This window comes from Erythranthe guttata, chromosome 12 (genome assembly GCF_056151865.1).
Source record: "Erythranthe guttata isolate IM_541 chromosome 12, IM_541, whole genome shotgun sequence".
Taxonomy (NCBI): domain Eukaryota; kingdom Viridiplantae; phylum Streptophyta; class Magnoliopsida; order Lamiales; family Phrymaceae; genus Erythranthe; species Erythranthe guttata.
Genome location: NC_142544.1, coordinates 16,928,900 through 16,945,568, shown reverse-complemented (window position 1 = coordinate 16,945,568; position 16,669 = coordinate 16,928,900). Strand labels below are relative to the sequence as shown.

The window sequence follows — 16,669 nt, the reverse complement described above, 5'->3', positions numbered from 1 at the left end:
TACTTCATTAAAGAAAAAAATAAAATTAGGCACACCGAAAAGATCCGATTTTTGTCATTTTTTTCTCAATTAAGAGTGCAATTGTCCTCGCTCTATAAAAACACCAACACTTGAATTTTATGCAATATTTTGATGGTCCCCTTCTATTTTTTGAACAAATATATATATAGGAATTAAAACTTGGATGAGGATGTATAGTAATGAATCCCTTATCCAAAATTAAAAAGAAAAAAAAAAGAAAAAAAGAAAAAAAGAAAAAGAAAAAGGAGATGTGAATATCAATGAAAAGAAACAAGTGTACTAAACGGGTAATGGGCTTTTTTAAATAAAAGTAGTAATTGTTGGGCCCTCATGAACAATGGAAATAAGCTGGCCCATATTTAGATTTGATCTCTCTTCTGATTTGAATTCGTTTATATATTTCTTTTTTTTCTTTATTTTTTTGGAAGATTAGTGATTTACTTGAATTCAATTGCTGTAAAGTGAAATGTTAAGATTGTATTTGAATCCAAAAGTTAGGAATTTTAATTACATAATTAATAAATTTTGAATGAAACTAATTTATAAGTTATCGCTCTGGCATGCAATTCAACTACATGAAATAGCATGCAATCCAAGTCCACTTTAATCAGAAATAGCAAGCAGAGCAATTAAGCAAGATTCGACGTCGTTTTTCGGTTTAAATGCATTTTTCGATACAAAGGTACATATGCTCGAAAACAACATACCTCCCTCACAAATTATGCCCAAACACAAAATACACTACAAACAACAAAGTTTACAACCATAATCAATAACAATACAATCTCCAAGCAGCGCCTATACAGAAACTCGTGCGCATCACTTCAAACCCGACCCACCTGTCGTTTGAGAAGAACCAGCACCGCTATGCTCAACGGTGGGTCCTACACACAGCTGTGGTGAAAAGGGCCCACTTCTCCAAAACTTCCCTGCAAATTCCCTGCCTCGTTGACCCTTCAAAGAAAGACTCTTTCTGAACCTGCTCCTGTTAAGTGACAGCAGTGTGTTCCTAGCAGCAGGCGCCACGTCGCCTGCCTGCACGCACCCCCAAGATTTCGATGGTGGCGCCACGTCGTCGGAAAAGGGTTTAAGCCGAGGAAAACTACTCCTCATCTTGGAAAACAGAGGAGAAGAATTCTCCTCTTCGATTTTAACGCAGATGGGACATTGAGGGTCGTTTTTTCTTGACTTGGGGGTAGTTTGGTCCAAGCACTCCGCGTGGAACACGTGGCGGCAGGAGAGGACTCCGGCGACCGGCATGTCGCCGGTTTTCACAATCCGACGGGAGCTCCAAGGGGACCTTTGAGAAAGATTCCTTTCGCACAGGCCGCATCTGAAACAATCCACGTGTTCGAATGTCTCCTCGGGTAATTCGGTGAGATCGGTGCTGCCGCCGCTGGCGCTGCTCAGATGATGCCTGTTTTCTCTTTGTGGGGTGGCGGCGGTGGAATATTCTGGCGGTGGTTGTGATGGGAATGACAAAGGGTGGATTGCTTTGGACATGAAGCAGCGGCGGTTGCGGTGAGAGGAGTGTGATTTGGTTGTGGGTTCGTAATCGCAGCTGCTGTCTGAACGGGATGATGTTGAGCCTCCACTGTCTCTAACTGCCGATGTTCCCTATTAAAGATTTTTTTTTTTAAATAATAATAAAGAAGTCACACAGTTGAGCAGAGTGAAATACTTTCACAATCTGAAGATAAAAGACCGTAAACATACCTCCATTGCTGGTGAAAAGGATAATGGCCTCATAAATAAATCTGGAGAGGAAAAGAAAAGGAAGGTAAATCCAAGAGAGATGATATACTATTTGAATGGAAAAGGTCTCCTTCCATCCAATTGAACGTGTCATTCAGCGCTCAAGCTCTTCGAATAGATATATTATTTACCACCACTCAAAGGGTAAATAACAAACAGCAGTATGAATAAAATTACGATCAAAATAAACATACATAAATAAGAGAAAGATGGACAGAATTTCCTTCCGAAAGCCCTTTCACCAATTTTGACGAGGTGGGAGTCAAAAGTTTATTTATGCATTGGAGCAGGTTAGTGGATTTCCAAATCCCGAAAAAAAAATGTCTAATGCACAAGCCAAGTACTATGGTAGCATAGAAACCAATACTTGCGGTACATTTGATGATTTCTTTTGAGAATGAAGAGGGATGATTAAATCAGGTGGTGTCGAGATGAACTTATAAGGTTATAATGAAGTTACAAGATACACATGACATCACAATTGATCTAAAACAACTAGAGTGAGGTAAGTATAGTACAAACAAATATGAAGCAGTAAAGAACGAACGAACTGCAAACACACACCCCGAACAAACAAGTATCAAATCAAAATCATACTTCTCTACAGAATTCAAGCACATGTTCACAAACTCAAAATGCAGGGAGAAGATTAGATAAGAGACTTATCTGAAGATGTTAATTTCTCCACAAAGGGCAAAAGATTGATATTAAAAGGATAATTAATTTTATTTATACCTCTCCCTGAAGTACCATAATCATCGGTGCTAATTTCTTGTATAGCGGGGGGAGTCCACTGCTGGGCAGGAGATATATCAGCTGGGCTGCTTAAATACGGACCGATGCCATCAGATGTCAGAAATTGATGATTAGTAAGATTGTTTCCTCTCACCCAACTTCTACTTTCTCGACTATTAGACGATGCAGAAGAGCCGTACAATTGAATCCCATCTTGGGAACCAAACGACACTGTTTCAGGTTGGAGCTGAAAGTCCCATCTTGCTGGTGGAGGAGAAAAGCTCGTGTTGGTTCTCCAGTACGGCTCGTGCGGCCCCACAGACCAGTCCCTGCTGGCGGCATTTGATCCATGTGGCCTTGCAGCCACACAACAAAGGGACCCCGTTTTAGCTATCTTTCAGAATACACCACAAATCTTTATCGCACCACAAAACTTAACCACTCAAAAGAACAAGAAAATATTAATCCAATCGCTTCTGAAAGTCGGTCTTTTCAAAACAAATAAATTTTTATCACCAAGTATGATCAATCGGAAACGGGCCTTGAAAATCTATCTTCAGTATGGCCCCACAACTGAAGAAAAGGTTCGAGAAAAGCTGCACTATTCCTGCTTTAAAGCAACAACAAATACGGCAAAAAGCAGAAGCATCATCTTGTTTCACCAGAATAACAATAGCCGTCAATCACCATCACAACGATCGGATATCCTTCCCAGACTGAGAGTTGTTCAAATGCTAAAAACCCGGACAACTGAGACCTAAGAAGAAAAAATTCAAAATTAATTCAAACACTGCTAATATTACCGGCACACGAACACATGAATGATAAAATTCGCCAAAATGGAACAACAATTATTTCTCTAATTGAATATGATTAAGTTCACCCCTGCAGAAATCATCTTAAAACTCATTTTTCGCCGTTCTAAACACCATCAATTTCTACCTTAGAATACAACATATAATAATTTCATTTATAAAAAACGCTGAAAAGATAAAAGCAACTTGAGAGCTACATATCATACGAGGCAATTAATTCAGATGAAGGAAAAAAAAAATCCAATCTTTATATAAAAGTCAACAACAATAATGGCCTTTCATGAAATTAAAATAGAAGGCAGTTAATAATTTCCAATAATTGCAGGTCATAATTGAAGCATAGTCCCCCACTGAACTTTCTTAGAAAACTAAGAAAACATATTCCCCTCCCAACCAACCAACCACCCCCAAAAAATTACTGGCAGAGGAAATGGGTAAGAGAAAGAAATGCACCCAGCTCAATGAAACGAAACTCGACAATTAGGTATAAGAGGAAACATACATACACGCACACACATAGATAAATACATACACAGACATAAAGGTAGAGAGAGAAAGAAAGCTTACAACGTTGAGAGACTGAGCTGAAGAGAGTGAATGAAGAAAAGTCTGCGTTTCAGAGGGGTAATATAAGAACCCTAATTTGACGGAGAGAAGCGCGAGTTTGTCTTTTTGCACTCTTGCCCCAATATTTAGTTATTTATTTGTTTTTACACCCCACAGTCTTAATTTACATCCTGAACCACCTGCTCTTCTTTATTTATTTAATTCTTTTTTTTAAATAGGTTTTTAGTACAATCGACGGGGCTGAGGAAAATAGTTTCATAATATTTTTGACATAAAAAAACAAAATATATAATTAATGGCACCGATTCCCTTTTTGTTCCTTTCTTTTTGTGTTTTGTTCTTTTATTTGATCCTTTATTATTTAAATATAAAACTAGATAAAGTATTTATTTTTTGTACAAAGAAAATTACTTTGTATAAATTCTTATTCTTTTGGCTCCTCCAATTCTATCCCTAAAAAAACTTCAGGAAAAAAAAAGGGGAAATCGGAGATTTTCTTATAAGAACAGGCGGAATTCGGAAATTCAATGTTTAATAAAACACGTAAAGATATTGATGTTATAAATATAATTTTTTTTCCGGAAATTAAAATTGCAACAAAAAATTGAAATACTATTTAAATATATAATTCAATTTAAATCCAAAACTAATTAAAATACAAATTTCGGAATTCAAATAATATTGGTCCAGAAAAAAAATTATTGGATCAAAATCAGCAGAATTTAAAAATTCCGTTCCAAGTTCACCCGTAACCAGAGTTTCTTTTCATATAGGACTATAAAATATAAAATGCTACTAACGTGAACAATCAATTTTTTTAAATTATTGTCTTCAAGCAATCATTTAGACTAAAAATGAAAATAAATAAATGGAAATGTATAATTTCCCCCAAGATAAAATGTATTATTAATGTTCATTATATATATATATATATATATATATATATATATATATATATATATATATATATATATATATATATATATGATCGACAATCTTAGCTGCTTTATCTTCAATCATTTAATCAGTAGGTGAAAATGTCGGCATGACAGATAATAAAAATTCTATTTGTTTTACATCATTTTTTAAGGAATCTCTATAAAATATGGATTTATTCCATGCTATACAATTTAATCATACATTTTTAATCTATTTGTAAGCTATACCGTAGACGTGTGGATTTATGAGCGAGGCGGTCGATAAATTAGCATGATTAACATCAACACCTGCGAAACCTGCTCCGGCAATATTAGTTGCTGTGTTTCTGGTCAGATGACACCTGTCAGCTAAAGTTTGCTGTAATGGATCAAGAATCCCCTGTAAGATTCTAAGAATTGTTCCATCTGCAAATAACAAAAGAGAAATCAAACCTTAAATTTTGTTATATATTTATTAACTCAGAAACTGGATATATCATATAGGTGATTAAAAATGTGAAACTTTTAAGATTATTAGATCTTAATTGATATTCGTTACCTTTTGCTGCTACATGTTCCACAAATATGTATAACCCCCCGGGCTTAAGCACCCTTTTCACTTCTGCACGATAAATTCAGTATCAAATCGAGCTTTAGTTGCATGTAGATGATTTCTTGTTTTTATATAGTTTTTTCTATCTACAAGAAAAAAAAATAGCAGTTTAGCCTCATTCAACCAATTTTGATAGTTCATGCATTCGTTCACCTTGCAATGCCTGATCGACATCTTCTACAGAACATAGGACGAGTGTTCCAACAACAACATCAACAGAAGCGTCATTTAATGGCAAAGCCTCTGCAACCTGCACAAAAATCGAGACAAATATCATTTACGGTTGCATTTAAATGGGAGGAATTGAGAGAAGGTCCACAATAACAAATCAATTGAGCATGTTTGGATTGAGTCATTGGACAATGAATTTCAAATCCATACCTCTCATTTGAAGTTAATTTTTGAGCAATTGTGGTGGATTTCAAATCCTAACTAACCACTTATAGTCATTTCAAAACTTTCTCATCTGATATAATTTTTAAATCCTTCACACCAAACGCACCCCTAAGATTTTCTTAATAATCGTGTTCCATACTATAGATCAATAACTTTTGAATGGTGTGTCATTTCCGTCACTACAATGGACGAGTTTGTTGCCCGATTGCAACTCGATCCATTTTTAATTAGTGCCAAACGTACACAGCAAGCACAATCCATTTTTATTTTGAACTGGAAGTTTGAGAAGAAGCGTGCAAGAAAAAAATGCTTCAAGATTTAGTAATTCTTGAAACAGCACCGAGTACTCAACAAAGACGTCACAAATAGAACTAGTAAAATAAAAGTAAGAAAAAAGGACTTACAGGCAGGATTTTTGCATATATCATCATCAATTTTCAACATATAAAACATAAATTAAGAGGGTAATAACGAATTTATGGCATATCGAATAAGATACATACTGCTTGTTCAAACCGGAAATTTGACAGTGGGAGTCCTGCAGCCTCTGCTGCTGCCACTGCGTATTTCTCCATCTTCCTATTCGGATCAACTCCAAAAACTTCGACACCTGGATAATCCGCATAGTATTTAAGATTAGGACCTGTCCCGATGCCAATTTCCAATATTTTGTCGCCCTTTCCTATCAAATTAGCAAAAAGCAGCGACTTGTAACCTGCAATCTTACCACGAATAAACACGAATTTTTAAATGAATTTCAGCTTTTACGTATTCAGAATATTTAACAGGCGAATTTTACGCAGATGAACAACCTCACCTCTGCTTCGTAAGGTTTCATTGTTTTGTCCATAGCTGACGCATAAAACTCCTCATACCAATCTGGCCTCGGAGGATGAATTCTATTCAACATTGCCTGAATCGAAATCAACAGTAACATCAATCATTTAACTTTTTCTTCTAAAAAATGAATTCCAAAAAATGAAGTGAATAATTAAATTAGTACAGACGATGAACCCTAATTTACAATTGTAGACTTGTTGCACGAATTATGTTCACCAAACTAGGTTAATTCTGCCTAAATTTAACCCCGAGATTGATTGAACTGAAAATAGGTTAATTTAAAAAAAATCGCCAAACCGATCAGAAATCATACAATAGGGGATTGAGAAGTGGAATCTCCATCAGAGGCGGATGAAGGGAGAATCGGCGGCGATAAGCACGTTGCTATTACTGCTCCGAGACAATGTCTTCTGGGAAAGCAACAAGGGCAGCATCGTATTCCGGTGCCGGCGGTGTTCGCCGGCAAATCGTGGACGCTCTTATTTGATTTTCTGGCAGCACTACAAGCTACGGAGGAGATTGCGCCGCCGCTTACAGCAAGCATTGGTGGTTTTGTGGTGGTTGGATTTGAGGAGAACCATGAGTACAGATTGGGTGAGCGAAGTGACATTCCTGAAGGTTACTGTTTGTTCTGTTTTTTTTTTTTTTTTTTTTTTGTTAAATAATTTATTTATTATTTATTATTTTTATTTAATTTATAATAATTATGAAAATCAATCAGATAATATAGAATTGGGTATTTTGGTAATTTCAGGCAGCCCTAAATTTTTCTTCATATTTTGGTTTACCCTAAAAATTACATTAACCAACCTATTGACTGGATATGTTTTTGAATATTTCTAATCTGCCCTTACATTTTTCAGAAGCGGTTATGCGCACAGCAAACACACACACACACAGTAGAACACAGTTTAACATTTGCGCTTCCGAAAAAAATTGAACGCTGAATCCTTCCTCCTTTCTCTCTCTCTCAATCCCCAAGTAAGAGCATTCATCGATAAATCTCGACTGTAAATTCTCACTTTTGCATTCCTTATGGTTATCTTTTATATCAATCTGTTAGATTTATTTACGTTTCATTGCTTCGGATATTGAATTTGGAACTGACGTATGTTGGCATAAAATTTCAATTTTTCGGCTAGATTTTTCCAATTATTCAATCGTTCTCATGATTTTGTGTCGGAATTAGGATTTTTTTAGTTTTAATAGGAAATATTTTTTTAGTTTGTGCACTCCTGCCTGTGCGGATTGGTTCCTTTTATACACGATGGTGATGATATTTTTTTTAAATTCTATGGTGTATGTTTTTGTGGTGGTTCAATTCATGTTGAAGTAGAAAGATCTTTTAAAGAAAAAAAATCTGCATTTTTTATCACCTTGTATAAAGCTTCTACAGATTTTATTTGTTGTAGTTAGGTCAACAAAACCCCAACAAAAATGGGCCAGCGAAGCGAACCATCGGAATATCCCGGAAACGAAGGAGAGAAAAGAAGAAACACAGGTGACGAAAAGGAACAAAACTCAATCGGACCGGACCACACAATCTACCGATACTTGTGCCCTTTGAGAAAAATCGGAAGCATTATCGGTATCGGCGGCGATATTGCTAAGCAGCTGCGGGCCCAGACTAACGCAAGGATTAGGATTAGCGAAACTATCCCAGGGTGTGACGAACGTGTCATCACAATTTACAGTGGGAGTGAGGAAACCAACAGTTATGAAGAGGAATTTGTCTCCCCTGCACAGGATGCACTCTTTAGTGTGCATGATAGAGTGGTGGCTGATGAATCGAGCGTGAATGGTGGTTCGTTTGAGGAACAGCCTCTGCAAGTCACTGTGCGGTTGCTTGTGCCTTCAGATCAGATTGGATGTGTTATTGGTAAAGGTGGGCAGATTATTCAGAATATACGTAGTGATACTCATGCTCAGATCAGAATATTGGGCAGTGAGCATTTGCCGCCTTGTGCTCTCAGTTCCGATGAGCTTATCCAGGTGCTTTAAGCATTTCAGATTCTGTTTTTTTATTACTATGTATTGTGTATTTATAATTTATGCACTGATATTATTACATATATCACACTCATTTAGTAATTAGTTGCATTAACTCGACACAGTATATATGGTTTCTAACTGTCCCGATATCTTGGAATGGTTTGTTTGGTGTTATGAGAGGCGATTATAGTCATTGTCTGAATTAGATTATTTGGTAACTATTATTCCATCCGTTTAAAAAAACAAGTGTCATTTTGGCAATATTATTTTTTCCCATGTAAGAGTCACTTTAGAATTTCAAGGCGAATAAATATTTTCTTTTACCAATTTTGCCATTTATCTTTGATTTTTTGAGCTCATTAATTTGTACAATTAATTTGTCTTCAAGAAAGAGCACTTAGTGTTAAAATAATGAGATTAATGAAAAGTTCAAGAGTCCAAAGAATAAATAGCGTTCACCTTGTACTACGAACAAAAAACATGAAGATTGAAAATTTCATGGTGGTGAGCAAAAAGTTGACAACCCAATGAACTTAGACCTCAAACCTTTGCAAAGAAGTACATTCAAACAAGAAAGTTGTAAGAGACTTCGATTTTCAATCTTGTCTTTTTGTGAGTAATTGAAAATCTTAGTCTTGTTTTCAGTGGTTAATTTAAATTTCCATTTCGAAAGTTGTAATGGAAAAATTCCAATTATATTCCGCTAGTTACTTTTAGTGGTTGAAATCTTGTTTTGTTATGCACCGGTTGACTGAAGCTTTGGCGGAAGACTCCTATTAACGGAGATAAGCTTGGCGAGTTTTAGATATTAAAAGCTCATTTAATAGTTTTTGTAAAGGGCAATTTGGAGCTTTTCCATAAAAAAATGAGGCTATTTATTAGGTTTCTTAATCTCTGTGCATTTACCTTAAAAAAACACTTATTTACTAATTTTATAATATTCAGATAAATGGGGAAGCTACTACAGTGAAGGAAGCACTTCACCAGGTGGCATTTCGTCTCCACGAAAACCCCTCACGGTCACAGCAGTCAATATTGAGTTCGCCGAGCATTTATCGATCCGGAATTGCATTTAGTAATCCACACGCTGGAGGTGGTGGGGGCCCACCCGTGGGTGTGGCCTCATTAATGGGCCAATATGGGAGCCACAAAAGCAGAGACTGGTCTTCTATTACGGTTGAGTTTGCAGTTCGGTTAGTTTGTCGAACCGAAAATATCGGAGCAGTGATTGGCAAAGGTGGGGCTGTTATCAAACAAATAAGACAGGAATCGGGTGCGTTTGTTAAAGTTGATAGTGCTGGTGCTGATGGAGATGACTGTATTATATCCGTTTCCTCCAAGGAGGTGAGCAATTTGAGCATCATATCACTGCGTAATTCTGCTTTTTTATAGTAACAATGGTCAAATTTGTACTAAATTGTTTTCCGGTTTTAAAAAAAAAAAAAGATGTTTGAAGCTCCTTCTCGTACTATTGATGCGGTGATGAGATTGCAACCACGGTGCAGCGATAGAATGGAGAGGGATTCGGGTGATACTGTGATCACAACTCGAATGCTTGTACCGAGCTCGAGAATTGGATGTATCATTGGGAAAGGTGGGGCAATCATTAAGGAGATGAGGAATACTTCGAGGGCAAATATACGTATCTTCTCGGATGAGAATATTCCCAAAGTTGCATCTGAAGATGAAGAGATGGTCCAGGTGAACTAGTGTTGATTTATTTATTTTTTCTTTCTGTATTGGTTCATTTGAAGTGCTGACAAGCAAGGGCATTCATATAATATTGACTAGGTAATGGGAGACCCTAATGCTGCTAAGAATGCGTTATTACAAGTAATGCAGCGGTTGAGGGGCAATGTATTTGAGAGCGATGGAAATTCATTGGCTTTTCCTTCACCAGCTACAGCAGAGGGATTTGATGGGCAAAAATATGGAAAACGTGATAATAGAACCCGTAACCCGAGATATTCCACCTACTCTGGTGGTTATACTTCTAATACTGCGCCTCCAACTGATAGTTATGGGAGTTATGATGATTCACAGGTACTCGTTGAATTTTAATTTGATTATACTGAATTAATTATTTGGTAAGTTGCGTTGATAAATATTTGGTTGATATATGATTTGTTTACTATGCTATTCCTCATTAAATGCTTCAGGTTGTTGGTGGAAGTGGTTACGGAACATATGCTGTTTATTCACCTGGTTACTCTGGTACTAGGTAGAAATTACTCTCTCTTTTTCGGTAACTTAGTATTTCTATTTATCCAACCATTAAAGTATAAAGCAACTTTTTTACTTCTTGCAATCACTTGCTGCTGCTTTTTACTTCTACAGTACTTTCTTTGAGGGGTTCTTGATTTGTAGCTTCAATTGCATCCCAATTTTACAGTTATTGAACTCTCTAATTTCACTAATTATTATGTTTTATTTTCCATTTTGATGCTAAAACAGCTTTGGTGCTTGATGATGACTAAAGCGAACCGTTTTTTTTTTCTCACCCCATTTGGTGATGCATGGAGCAATTAGATTAGAAGAAAAGAGAACCAAATGGAATGGGACGTGATAAGTAAATCTCTGTTTTGCCCTCCTTCATTGTCGTGTTTTAATGAAACTCGTTGGCTGGATATCGTATTGCACCGTGGATAATTTTTCGAATGTTATGCTTTCGTTAAGTTTTATAACATCAGAAGTTGGTTTTATTTTCTGTTTTTAACTTGGTACTGTATAGGATTTTGCTGCAGATAAATTATTTAATCTCGTTGCCCGTGGCTGGCATGTTTACATATCTACGAAATTGCTTATTCTTCAGGCCATACTGTATTTCTCGTGATCTTATGATTTGGAATGGAAGAAACAAGATCGAGACACAGTCATCGTTTGAACTAATTTATAATCGACTTCAAATAGAGCAGGTTTCGAGCTACCTAAAAACGACAAAATTGTCATTAATCACGCCGAAATTGCCCCCTGTCCATTCAAAAAAGCTTGCTTAAAATATATACACAAAGCCATGATTTTCTTCAAGAGTTATAAACTTATATATGGTGTAGAAACAGAGCAGGTAAGAGTTTATGGAGATCTTGTTGATGTCGTTTAGTTGGTGTATTTTTGGCTAGGGTAATTAATTAGTGCATAAACTAATTATATAATTAATTTATAAACCCTGTAAATATGGTAGTTTAATCATCAATGATGGCAGCAAAAGTACATAATTACAAAACTTGTAAACCTAACATCCACAATTACTTCCCCCAATTGGTGGATTGGATTTTATTACATAGAAAGTTCCAAACTTGCTTATGTATGCTAATTTTTGCACAAGTAATAATAATATTCAGCAGCTGCTGCCTCATTTTTCTACTTACTAATATATAGATACATACATACATACAGCTGAGTAAAAGTGAAAACAAACATCTGAAGCACAGAAAAGAAAAACGAAAAAATGAAACGAGAAGAGCCGCCGCCACCAATTCAAGAATACAAAGAATTAAGTGTTAGCAGAGGAATTTCGATATTAGACCTCATTCTCAGAATTCTTGCAATATTCGGTACATTAGGAAGTGCTGTTGCAATGGGGACGACAGACGAAACACTTCCTTTCTCGACGCAATCCGTCATATTCCAAGCTCAATACGACGATATTCCCACCTTTCGGTATTTTGTAATAATCGTACATACCATCATTTTATTGCATTAAAGAAAAAAAATAATAATTTTTTTTTTAATATCTTTTTACGAAAGGTTCTTTGTGATTGCGAATGGAATAGCATGCGGTTATCTTGCGATTATTTCTCTACCGTTGGCCATCTATCATATCATCAGGGCCACGTCAGCAAAGAGCCGGGCGTTGCTGATTTTCTTGGACACGGTAATTTATAAATTGATCCGAAAAAAAATTAAAATTCATTTATCCCAAGACTAATTAATATTAATTTTGTGCAGATAATGGTAACTGTACTAACTGCAGGAGCTTCAGCTGCAGCAGCTATTGTATACATAGCACACAAGGGCAACTCTTCGGCAAATTGGGCTGCTATTTGTCAGCAGTACCAAACTTTCTGCGTTCGCATCACGGGATCTTTAATCGGCTCTTTTGCCGCAGTTTTTATCTTGATTTTATTGATCCCTTTGTCGGGATTAATATTATCTAGGCAACATTAATCGATGATATTACAAAATAGTATAATATATATTTCGATAAAATAGTGTGCATGTATTTTCATTTAACTTTGCGTACGGCATTTTAATTTATTAAGTGCGTTTCGTGATGGTAAGTTTAAGCCCGTTTTCCATGGAAAGAATAGTCATCATTCTGTACTTCACTTTGTGCCCTTTCACCAAATTGAATTCGTAGAATCGACACAAGATCGCAAGCGCCATTTTCATCTGCAGATATGCAGAGTCCTTCCCGAGGCATATCCGGGGCCCCGCCTGCACGCCACGTCATCGACTTTTATAATGTTGTCGTAATTAATGCAAACAAAATCTAAAATGCATGGTTTCTTAATTCGAAAATTAAATGATGCACCTGAAAAGCAGTGAATTTAAACGGTGACGCGTTCTGGAATATTCCGTCTTTGATCCATCGCTCGGGTTTGAACGAAGCGGCATCTTCGCCCCAATTGTACTTCATTCTTCCCATCGAATACGGTACGTATGTCACCATTCCACCGGCCTTAACTCTCGTACCGTCTGGTAAAACATCGTCCTCCAATATTCCTTTCGGATCCTACAAATATTATTAGAATACATCTTGTCATTATTATGCACTAAAAATTAGTTGAGAATTAAAAAAAAATCGTAGATTTTCGGTTATCACATCATGCAAAACGCATAATTACCAAAAAAAACGTTAATTAGAGGGGTTTTTTAGTAATTACGAATACGTGAGGGGCTTTTTGGTAATTTATCCTTGTTTTCCACTAACATTGCTTAATAGCAAACCTGAGGTACAGCAGGGTATAATCGAAGGGTTTCGGTTATCACAGCATGCAAGTAGTACAATTTCCCTAACGAATCGTAGCTCAAAAGCCCTGCAAATCGGCTAACTCTCTCGTCGAACGATTCTTGATCATTATTCGACGAAGAAAAACCCTCTTCCTTCTCGCGTTCCTCTTCGAATTTTCGAAGCTCCGAGTAGAGCTTATCCGCCACGTCAGCATGCGTCATTACCATATATATGGCCCAAGAAAGCGTCGTTGCAGTTGTGTCTCGACCGGCAATCACAAAGTTGAGAACAACGTCTCTTAGACTTTTATCGGTCATTTTATTCTCGGGGTCTTTGCTTAGCTCGATAAATCTCGACAATATATCATGCTTCATCTGTATTAATCACATGACATAATCTTGTTAAATTAAATCAAATTAATTTGAGAATGGTACTAAATTGTTCACCTTTTCGTCTGCGTCGACTTCTTGGATTTCGGATTTTCTTGTTCTGATGACGGAGTAAGTGAAGTCGTCGATTGTTTTGATGTTGTGGTCAAGAACAGCTTCTGACCCCACATTGAAGAATTTTTTTAATTTCCAAAAGGGATCGATGAATCGAAGCGTGACGGTCATGTTTGCAGTGTCGAACGCGTTTGCGAACTCGTTGTGCGGTAAATTTGGAGCCAATGTTCCTATCTCCACACCAAATCCCACTTTACATATTGAGTCTAGAGTCATCCTCATCAAAAGTTCCTGCAACCAAAAAAAAAATTTAAATTGCAATTTAATTAAATAATTTAATTAAAAGAATTAAATAATTTAAATAAAGAAAATATGTACCTGCATGTCTAGTTGGTGATTATTGAGAGAGGCTTGAGAGAGAATTGAAGAGAGTTTAAGGCTATACTCTCTGAAAACAACAGTACTAAAATCCCTCAAATTTTTCGAAGCGAATTCGAAGCTAGCTGTCTTTCTTTGCTTCCTCCATAGCTCACCGTCCACGTTAAATATGCCGTCTCCGAGCAATACTTCCATATACGAATGATACACGTCACCCTTCATACGATAAAACATCCCAAAAATAAACAAAAAATTGAGATCTTGAAAATTGGAGGTGAAAATCGGAAGAATCAGATTGGAATATTCAACAAATTCGGATTTATATTTTTTTTTTCGGACGTGGAAAACTAGTTCTAATGATGTTCCTAAAAATAACGGAAACTGGAATATCATAAATTAGAATGAAAAATAATGTTCCAAAATCGGAAATTTTTGGATCGGAGTCGGCGGAATATAGAAATTCCATTTCTTTAATCACCTATGATGCAAAATACATAGTACTATTGATATTATAAGGTTTATTTTCGGAAAATAATTGGAATTTTCGAATTAATATGTATCCAAAAATTAATTCGGATTGCAAATCATAATCTAATATATATTCCAATTCCGTCCTAAAAATCGAAAATATATCGGATTCAGAATGAAAAAAGATTGTTCTAAAATCGGAAAATTAATTTCAAATCAAACATTGGCAGAATTCGAAATTTCCGTCCAATTTCCACCCCTGAATGATTTGTCAAACTTTCACAACCCGCATTCGACTGATCGATCCCAATAACCGTCAACTCTCGACACATGAAAACACTGTATAGTATCGATAGATCAAAATGCACGCAAAAAAGGACGATGCATATATAGATATATATCAAAATGAATAAAATTTGATAACCTTGGGATAATTAGAGAAGTTGGTTTTGAGGACATGCTCCACGTCAGCAGGATCGGCGATGTAAGTATAAGTCGTGAAAGGCATCGGCACGACTACGGTTCTCGACTGCGACAAGTAATTGAGGATCCAATCGTGCATTCTATCGTAGTTTATCAGCTGCTCCAATGCTGCACCCAAAAACGGCCACGTTTTCGGCCCTTTCCCTCTCCTCTGATTCATTCTGTGTATCAAAATCCATGATAATAGCATGCACACAAACACTGCTATCGTTTGCATTTTCTTTTTTCAGAAGATGATATATTATTCTAGTATGACCTTATTTAGTTTTAATTTCTCTCTTTTTCTGTTTTTTCTTTAATTTTATTTTGATAATGCAAATACAATACAAATATATAAAATAGTGGGATATATATATACATATGTAAATGTAATGAAGTTAGGAGGGAGGTAAGTTCTTGATCAAGAAATTAGTCAACAATCTTGGCATGCATGCATTATATTTTTGGTTGAGAAAGTCAACTTCATATTCTTTTTGCTTTCAACCTAATTTAAGTTGATGTTTACATTAAAGGAAATTACTTTTTTATTCTTTATTTTTTTTTTATTTATGATCTTCAACTTAATGAGACCCATTAGATTGAACTCATTGAAGTGATGTAGAAAACTTTTATACTCTGAAAGGGTTTTTAGGTAATTTAATCTTCAAATCTTTGATGTTTGGCACTCATTCAAAGATTGCATATTTAAGTAAGAAATAACCTCTATAATGTTAATTATTATAGAGATCAAGAGTTATACACTCTGAAAGAGAAAAGCAAGGTTGTAAAAAGTGGGAATCGGGTCCGAGACGGTTAGGCACCGGCTCACAATTAATTGCACGACGATGATTAATAAGCAATAATCGGATATAAATCAGTTTTTGAAATTTAATATAATATATTTTTACATATTTGTAAGTACTTAAAACATATTAAAAAAAATATTTAAATATGATTATATCCCATCATTTTTATATTATAACAACATTTAAAAATAACAATAAACATAAATAAAACAAAGAATAAACTTATTTTTAATTAAAAACCCAATTTATTTTTTTAAGGGGAAAAAACCCGATTTTTTTATTGATTTGTACCACCAAAGTTTGACTGTCTCGAACCACTTCACAGTTAGAACTCAATTTTTTAAATCTTGCACCAAAACTGTGAAGGTATTTGACCACCTCTATTTTGAAGACCGATTAATTAAAGAAATCAATCTTTGTTCTCCAAAGTTTTCTTTCCAATTACGAATATTGATCAACTTATGTGAATCTAAATAAGTTTGTTCTTATCCAAAATGGAAGCTTGAA

General features: G+C 35.7%; 5 protein-coding genes across 9 annotated transcripts; 2 read left to right on the top strand and 3 right to left on the bottom strand.

Moving 5' to 3' along the window:
• Positions 1-623: 623 nt before the first annotated feature.
• Positions 624-4,122, bottom strand: LOC105967625 (RING/U-box superfamily protein). Of its 3 annotated transcripts, none has more exons than XM_012992233.2 (4): positions 3,894-4,122; positions 2,512-3,268; positions 1,738-1,778; positions 624-1,638 (listed from the first exon to the last, which is right to left on the bottom strand). In XM_012992233.2, exons 3-4 carry the CDS (start codon positions 1,768-1,770, stop codon positions 841-843), a joined length of 831 nt encoding a protein of 276 aa, XP_012847687.2. In that variant the 5' UTR covers positions 1,771-1,778; positions 2,512-3,268; positions 3,894-4,122; the 3' UTR covers positions 624-840. The 3 variants fall into 3 exon arrangements, with proteins under 3 accessions (XP_012847687.2, XP_088683514.1, XP_088683513.1); XM_088827388.1 differs by lacking the exon at positions 3,894-4,122 and adding an exon at positions 3,454-3,546; XM_088827387.1 differs by lacking the exon at positions 3,894-4,122 and adding an exon at positions 3,395-3,463.
• Positions 4,123-4,886: 764 nt separating this feature from the next.
• On the bottom strand, positions 4,887-7,299 carry LOC105967552 (uncharacterized). Its single transcript, XM_012992154.2, has 6 exons — positions 6,973-7,299; positions 6,637-6,732; positions 6,323-6,541; positions 5,577-5,673; positions 5,370-5,432; positions 4,887-5,236 (listed from the first exon to the last, which is right to left on the bottom strand). The coding sequence occupies exons 1-6, from the start codon at positions 7,267-7,269 to the stop codon at positions 5,043-5,045; spliced, it is 966 nt and encodes a 321-aa protein (XP_012847608.1). The 5' UTR covers positions 7,270-7,299; the 3' UTR covers positions 4,887-5,042.
• A 167-nt stretch (positions 7,300-7,466) lies between these two features.
• Positions 7,467-11,437, top strand: LOC105967554 (KH domain-containing protein At4g18375). Of its 3 annotated transcripts, none has more exons than XM_088827384.1 (7): positions 7,467-7,640; positions 8,072-8,651; positions 9,597-9,995; positions 10,098-10,352; positions 10,443-10,694; positions 10,811-10,872; positions 11,106-11,437. In XM_088827384.1, exons 2-7 carry the CDS (start codon positions 8,097-8,099, stop codon positions 11,116-11,118), a joined length of 1,536 nt encoding a protein of 511 aa, XP_088683510.1. In that variant the 5' UTR covers positions 7,467-7,640; positions 8,072-8,096; the 3' UTR covers positions 11,119-11,437. The 3 variants fall into 3 exon arrangements, with proteins under 3 accessions (XP_088683510.1, XP_012847610.1, XP_088683511.1); XM_012992156.2 differs by having other exon boundaries at positions 7,475-7,640; positions 8,056-8,651; XM_088827385.1 differs by having other exon boundaries at positions 7,531-7,669; positions 8,056-8,651.
• Positions 11,438-11,869: 432 nt separating this feature from the next.
• CYP704B1 (cytochrome P450, family 704, subfamily B, polypeptide 1) lies at positions 11,870-15,704 on the bottom strand. Its single transcript, XM_012992155.2, has 6 exons — positions 15,319-15,704; positions 14,427-14,642; positions 14,052-14,339; positions 13,602-13,979; positions 13,186-13,386; positions 11,870-13,088 (listed from the first exon to the last, which is right to left on the bottom strand). Exons 1-6 carry the CDS (start codon positions 15,592-15,594, stop codon positions 12,909-12,911), a joined length of 1,539 nt encoding a protein of 512 aa, XP_012847609.1. The 5' UTR covers positions 15,595-15,704; the 3' UTR covers positions 11,870-12,908.
• Positions 12,100-12,860, top strand: LOC105967421 (casparian strip membrane protein 1). The gene is made up of 3 exons (XM_012992014.2): positions 12,100-12,311; positions 12,399-12,525; positions 12,600-12,860. Exons 1-3 carry the CDS (start codon positions 12,100-12,102, stop codon positions 12,816-12,818), a joined length of 558 nt encoding a protein of 185 aa, XP_012847468.1. The 3' UTR covers positions 12,819-12,860.
• Positions 15,705-16,669: the final 965 nt, after the last annotated feature.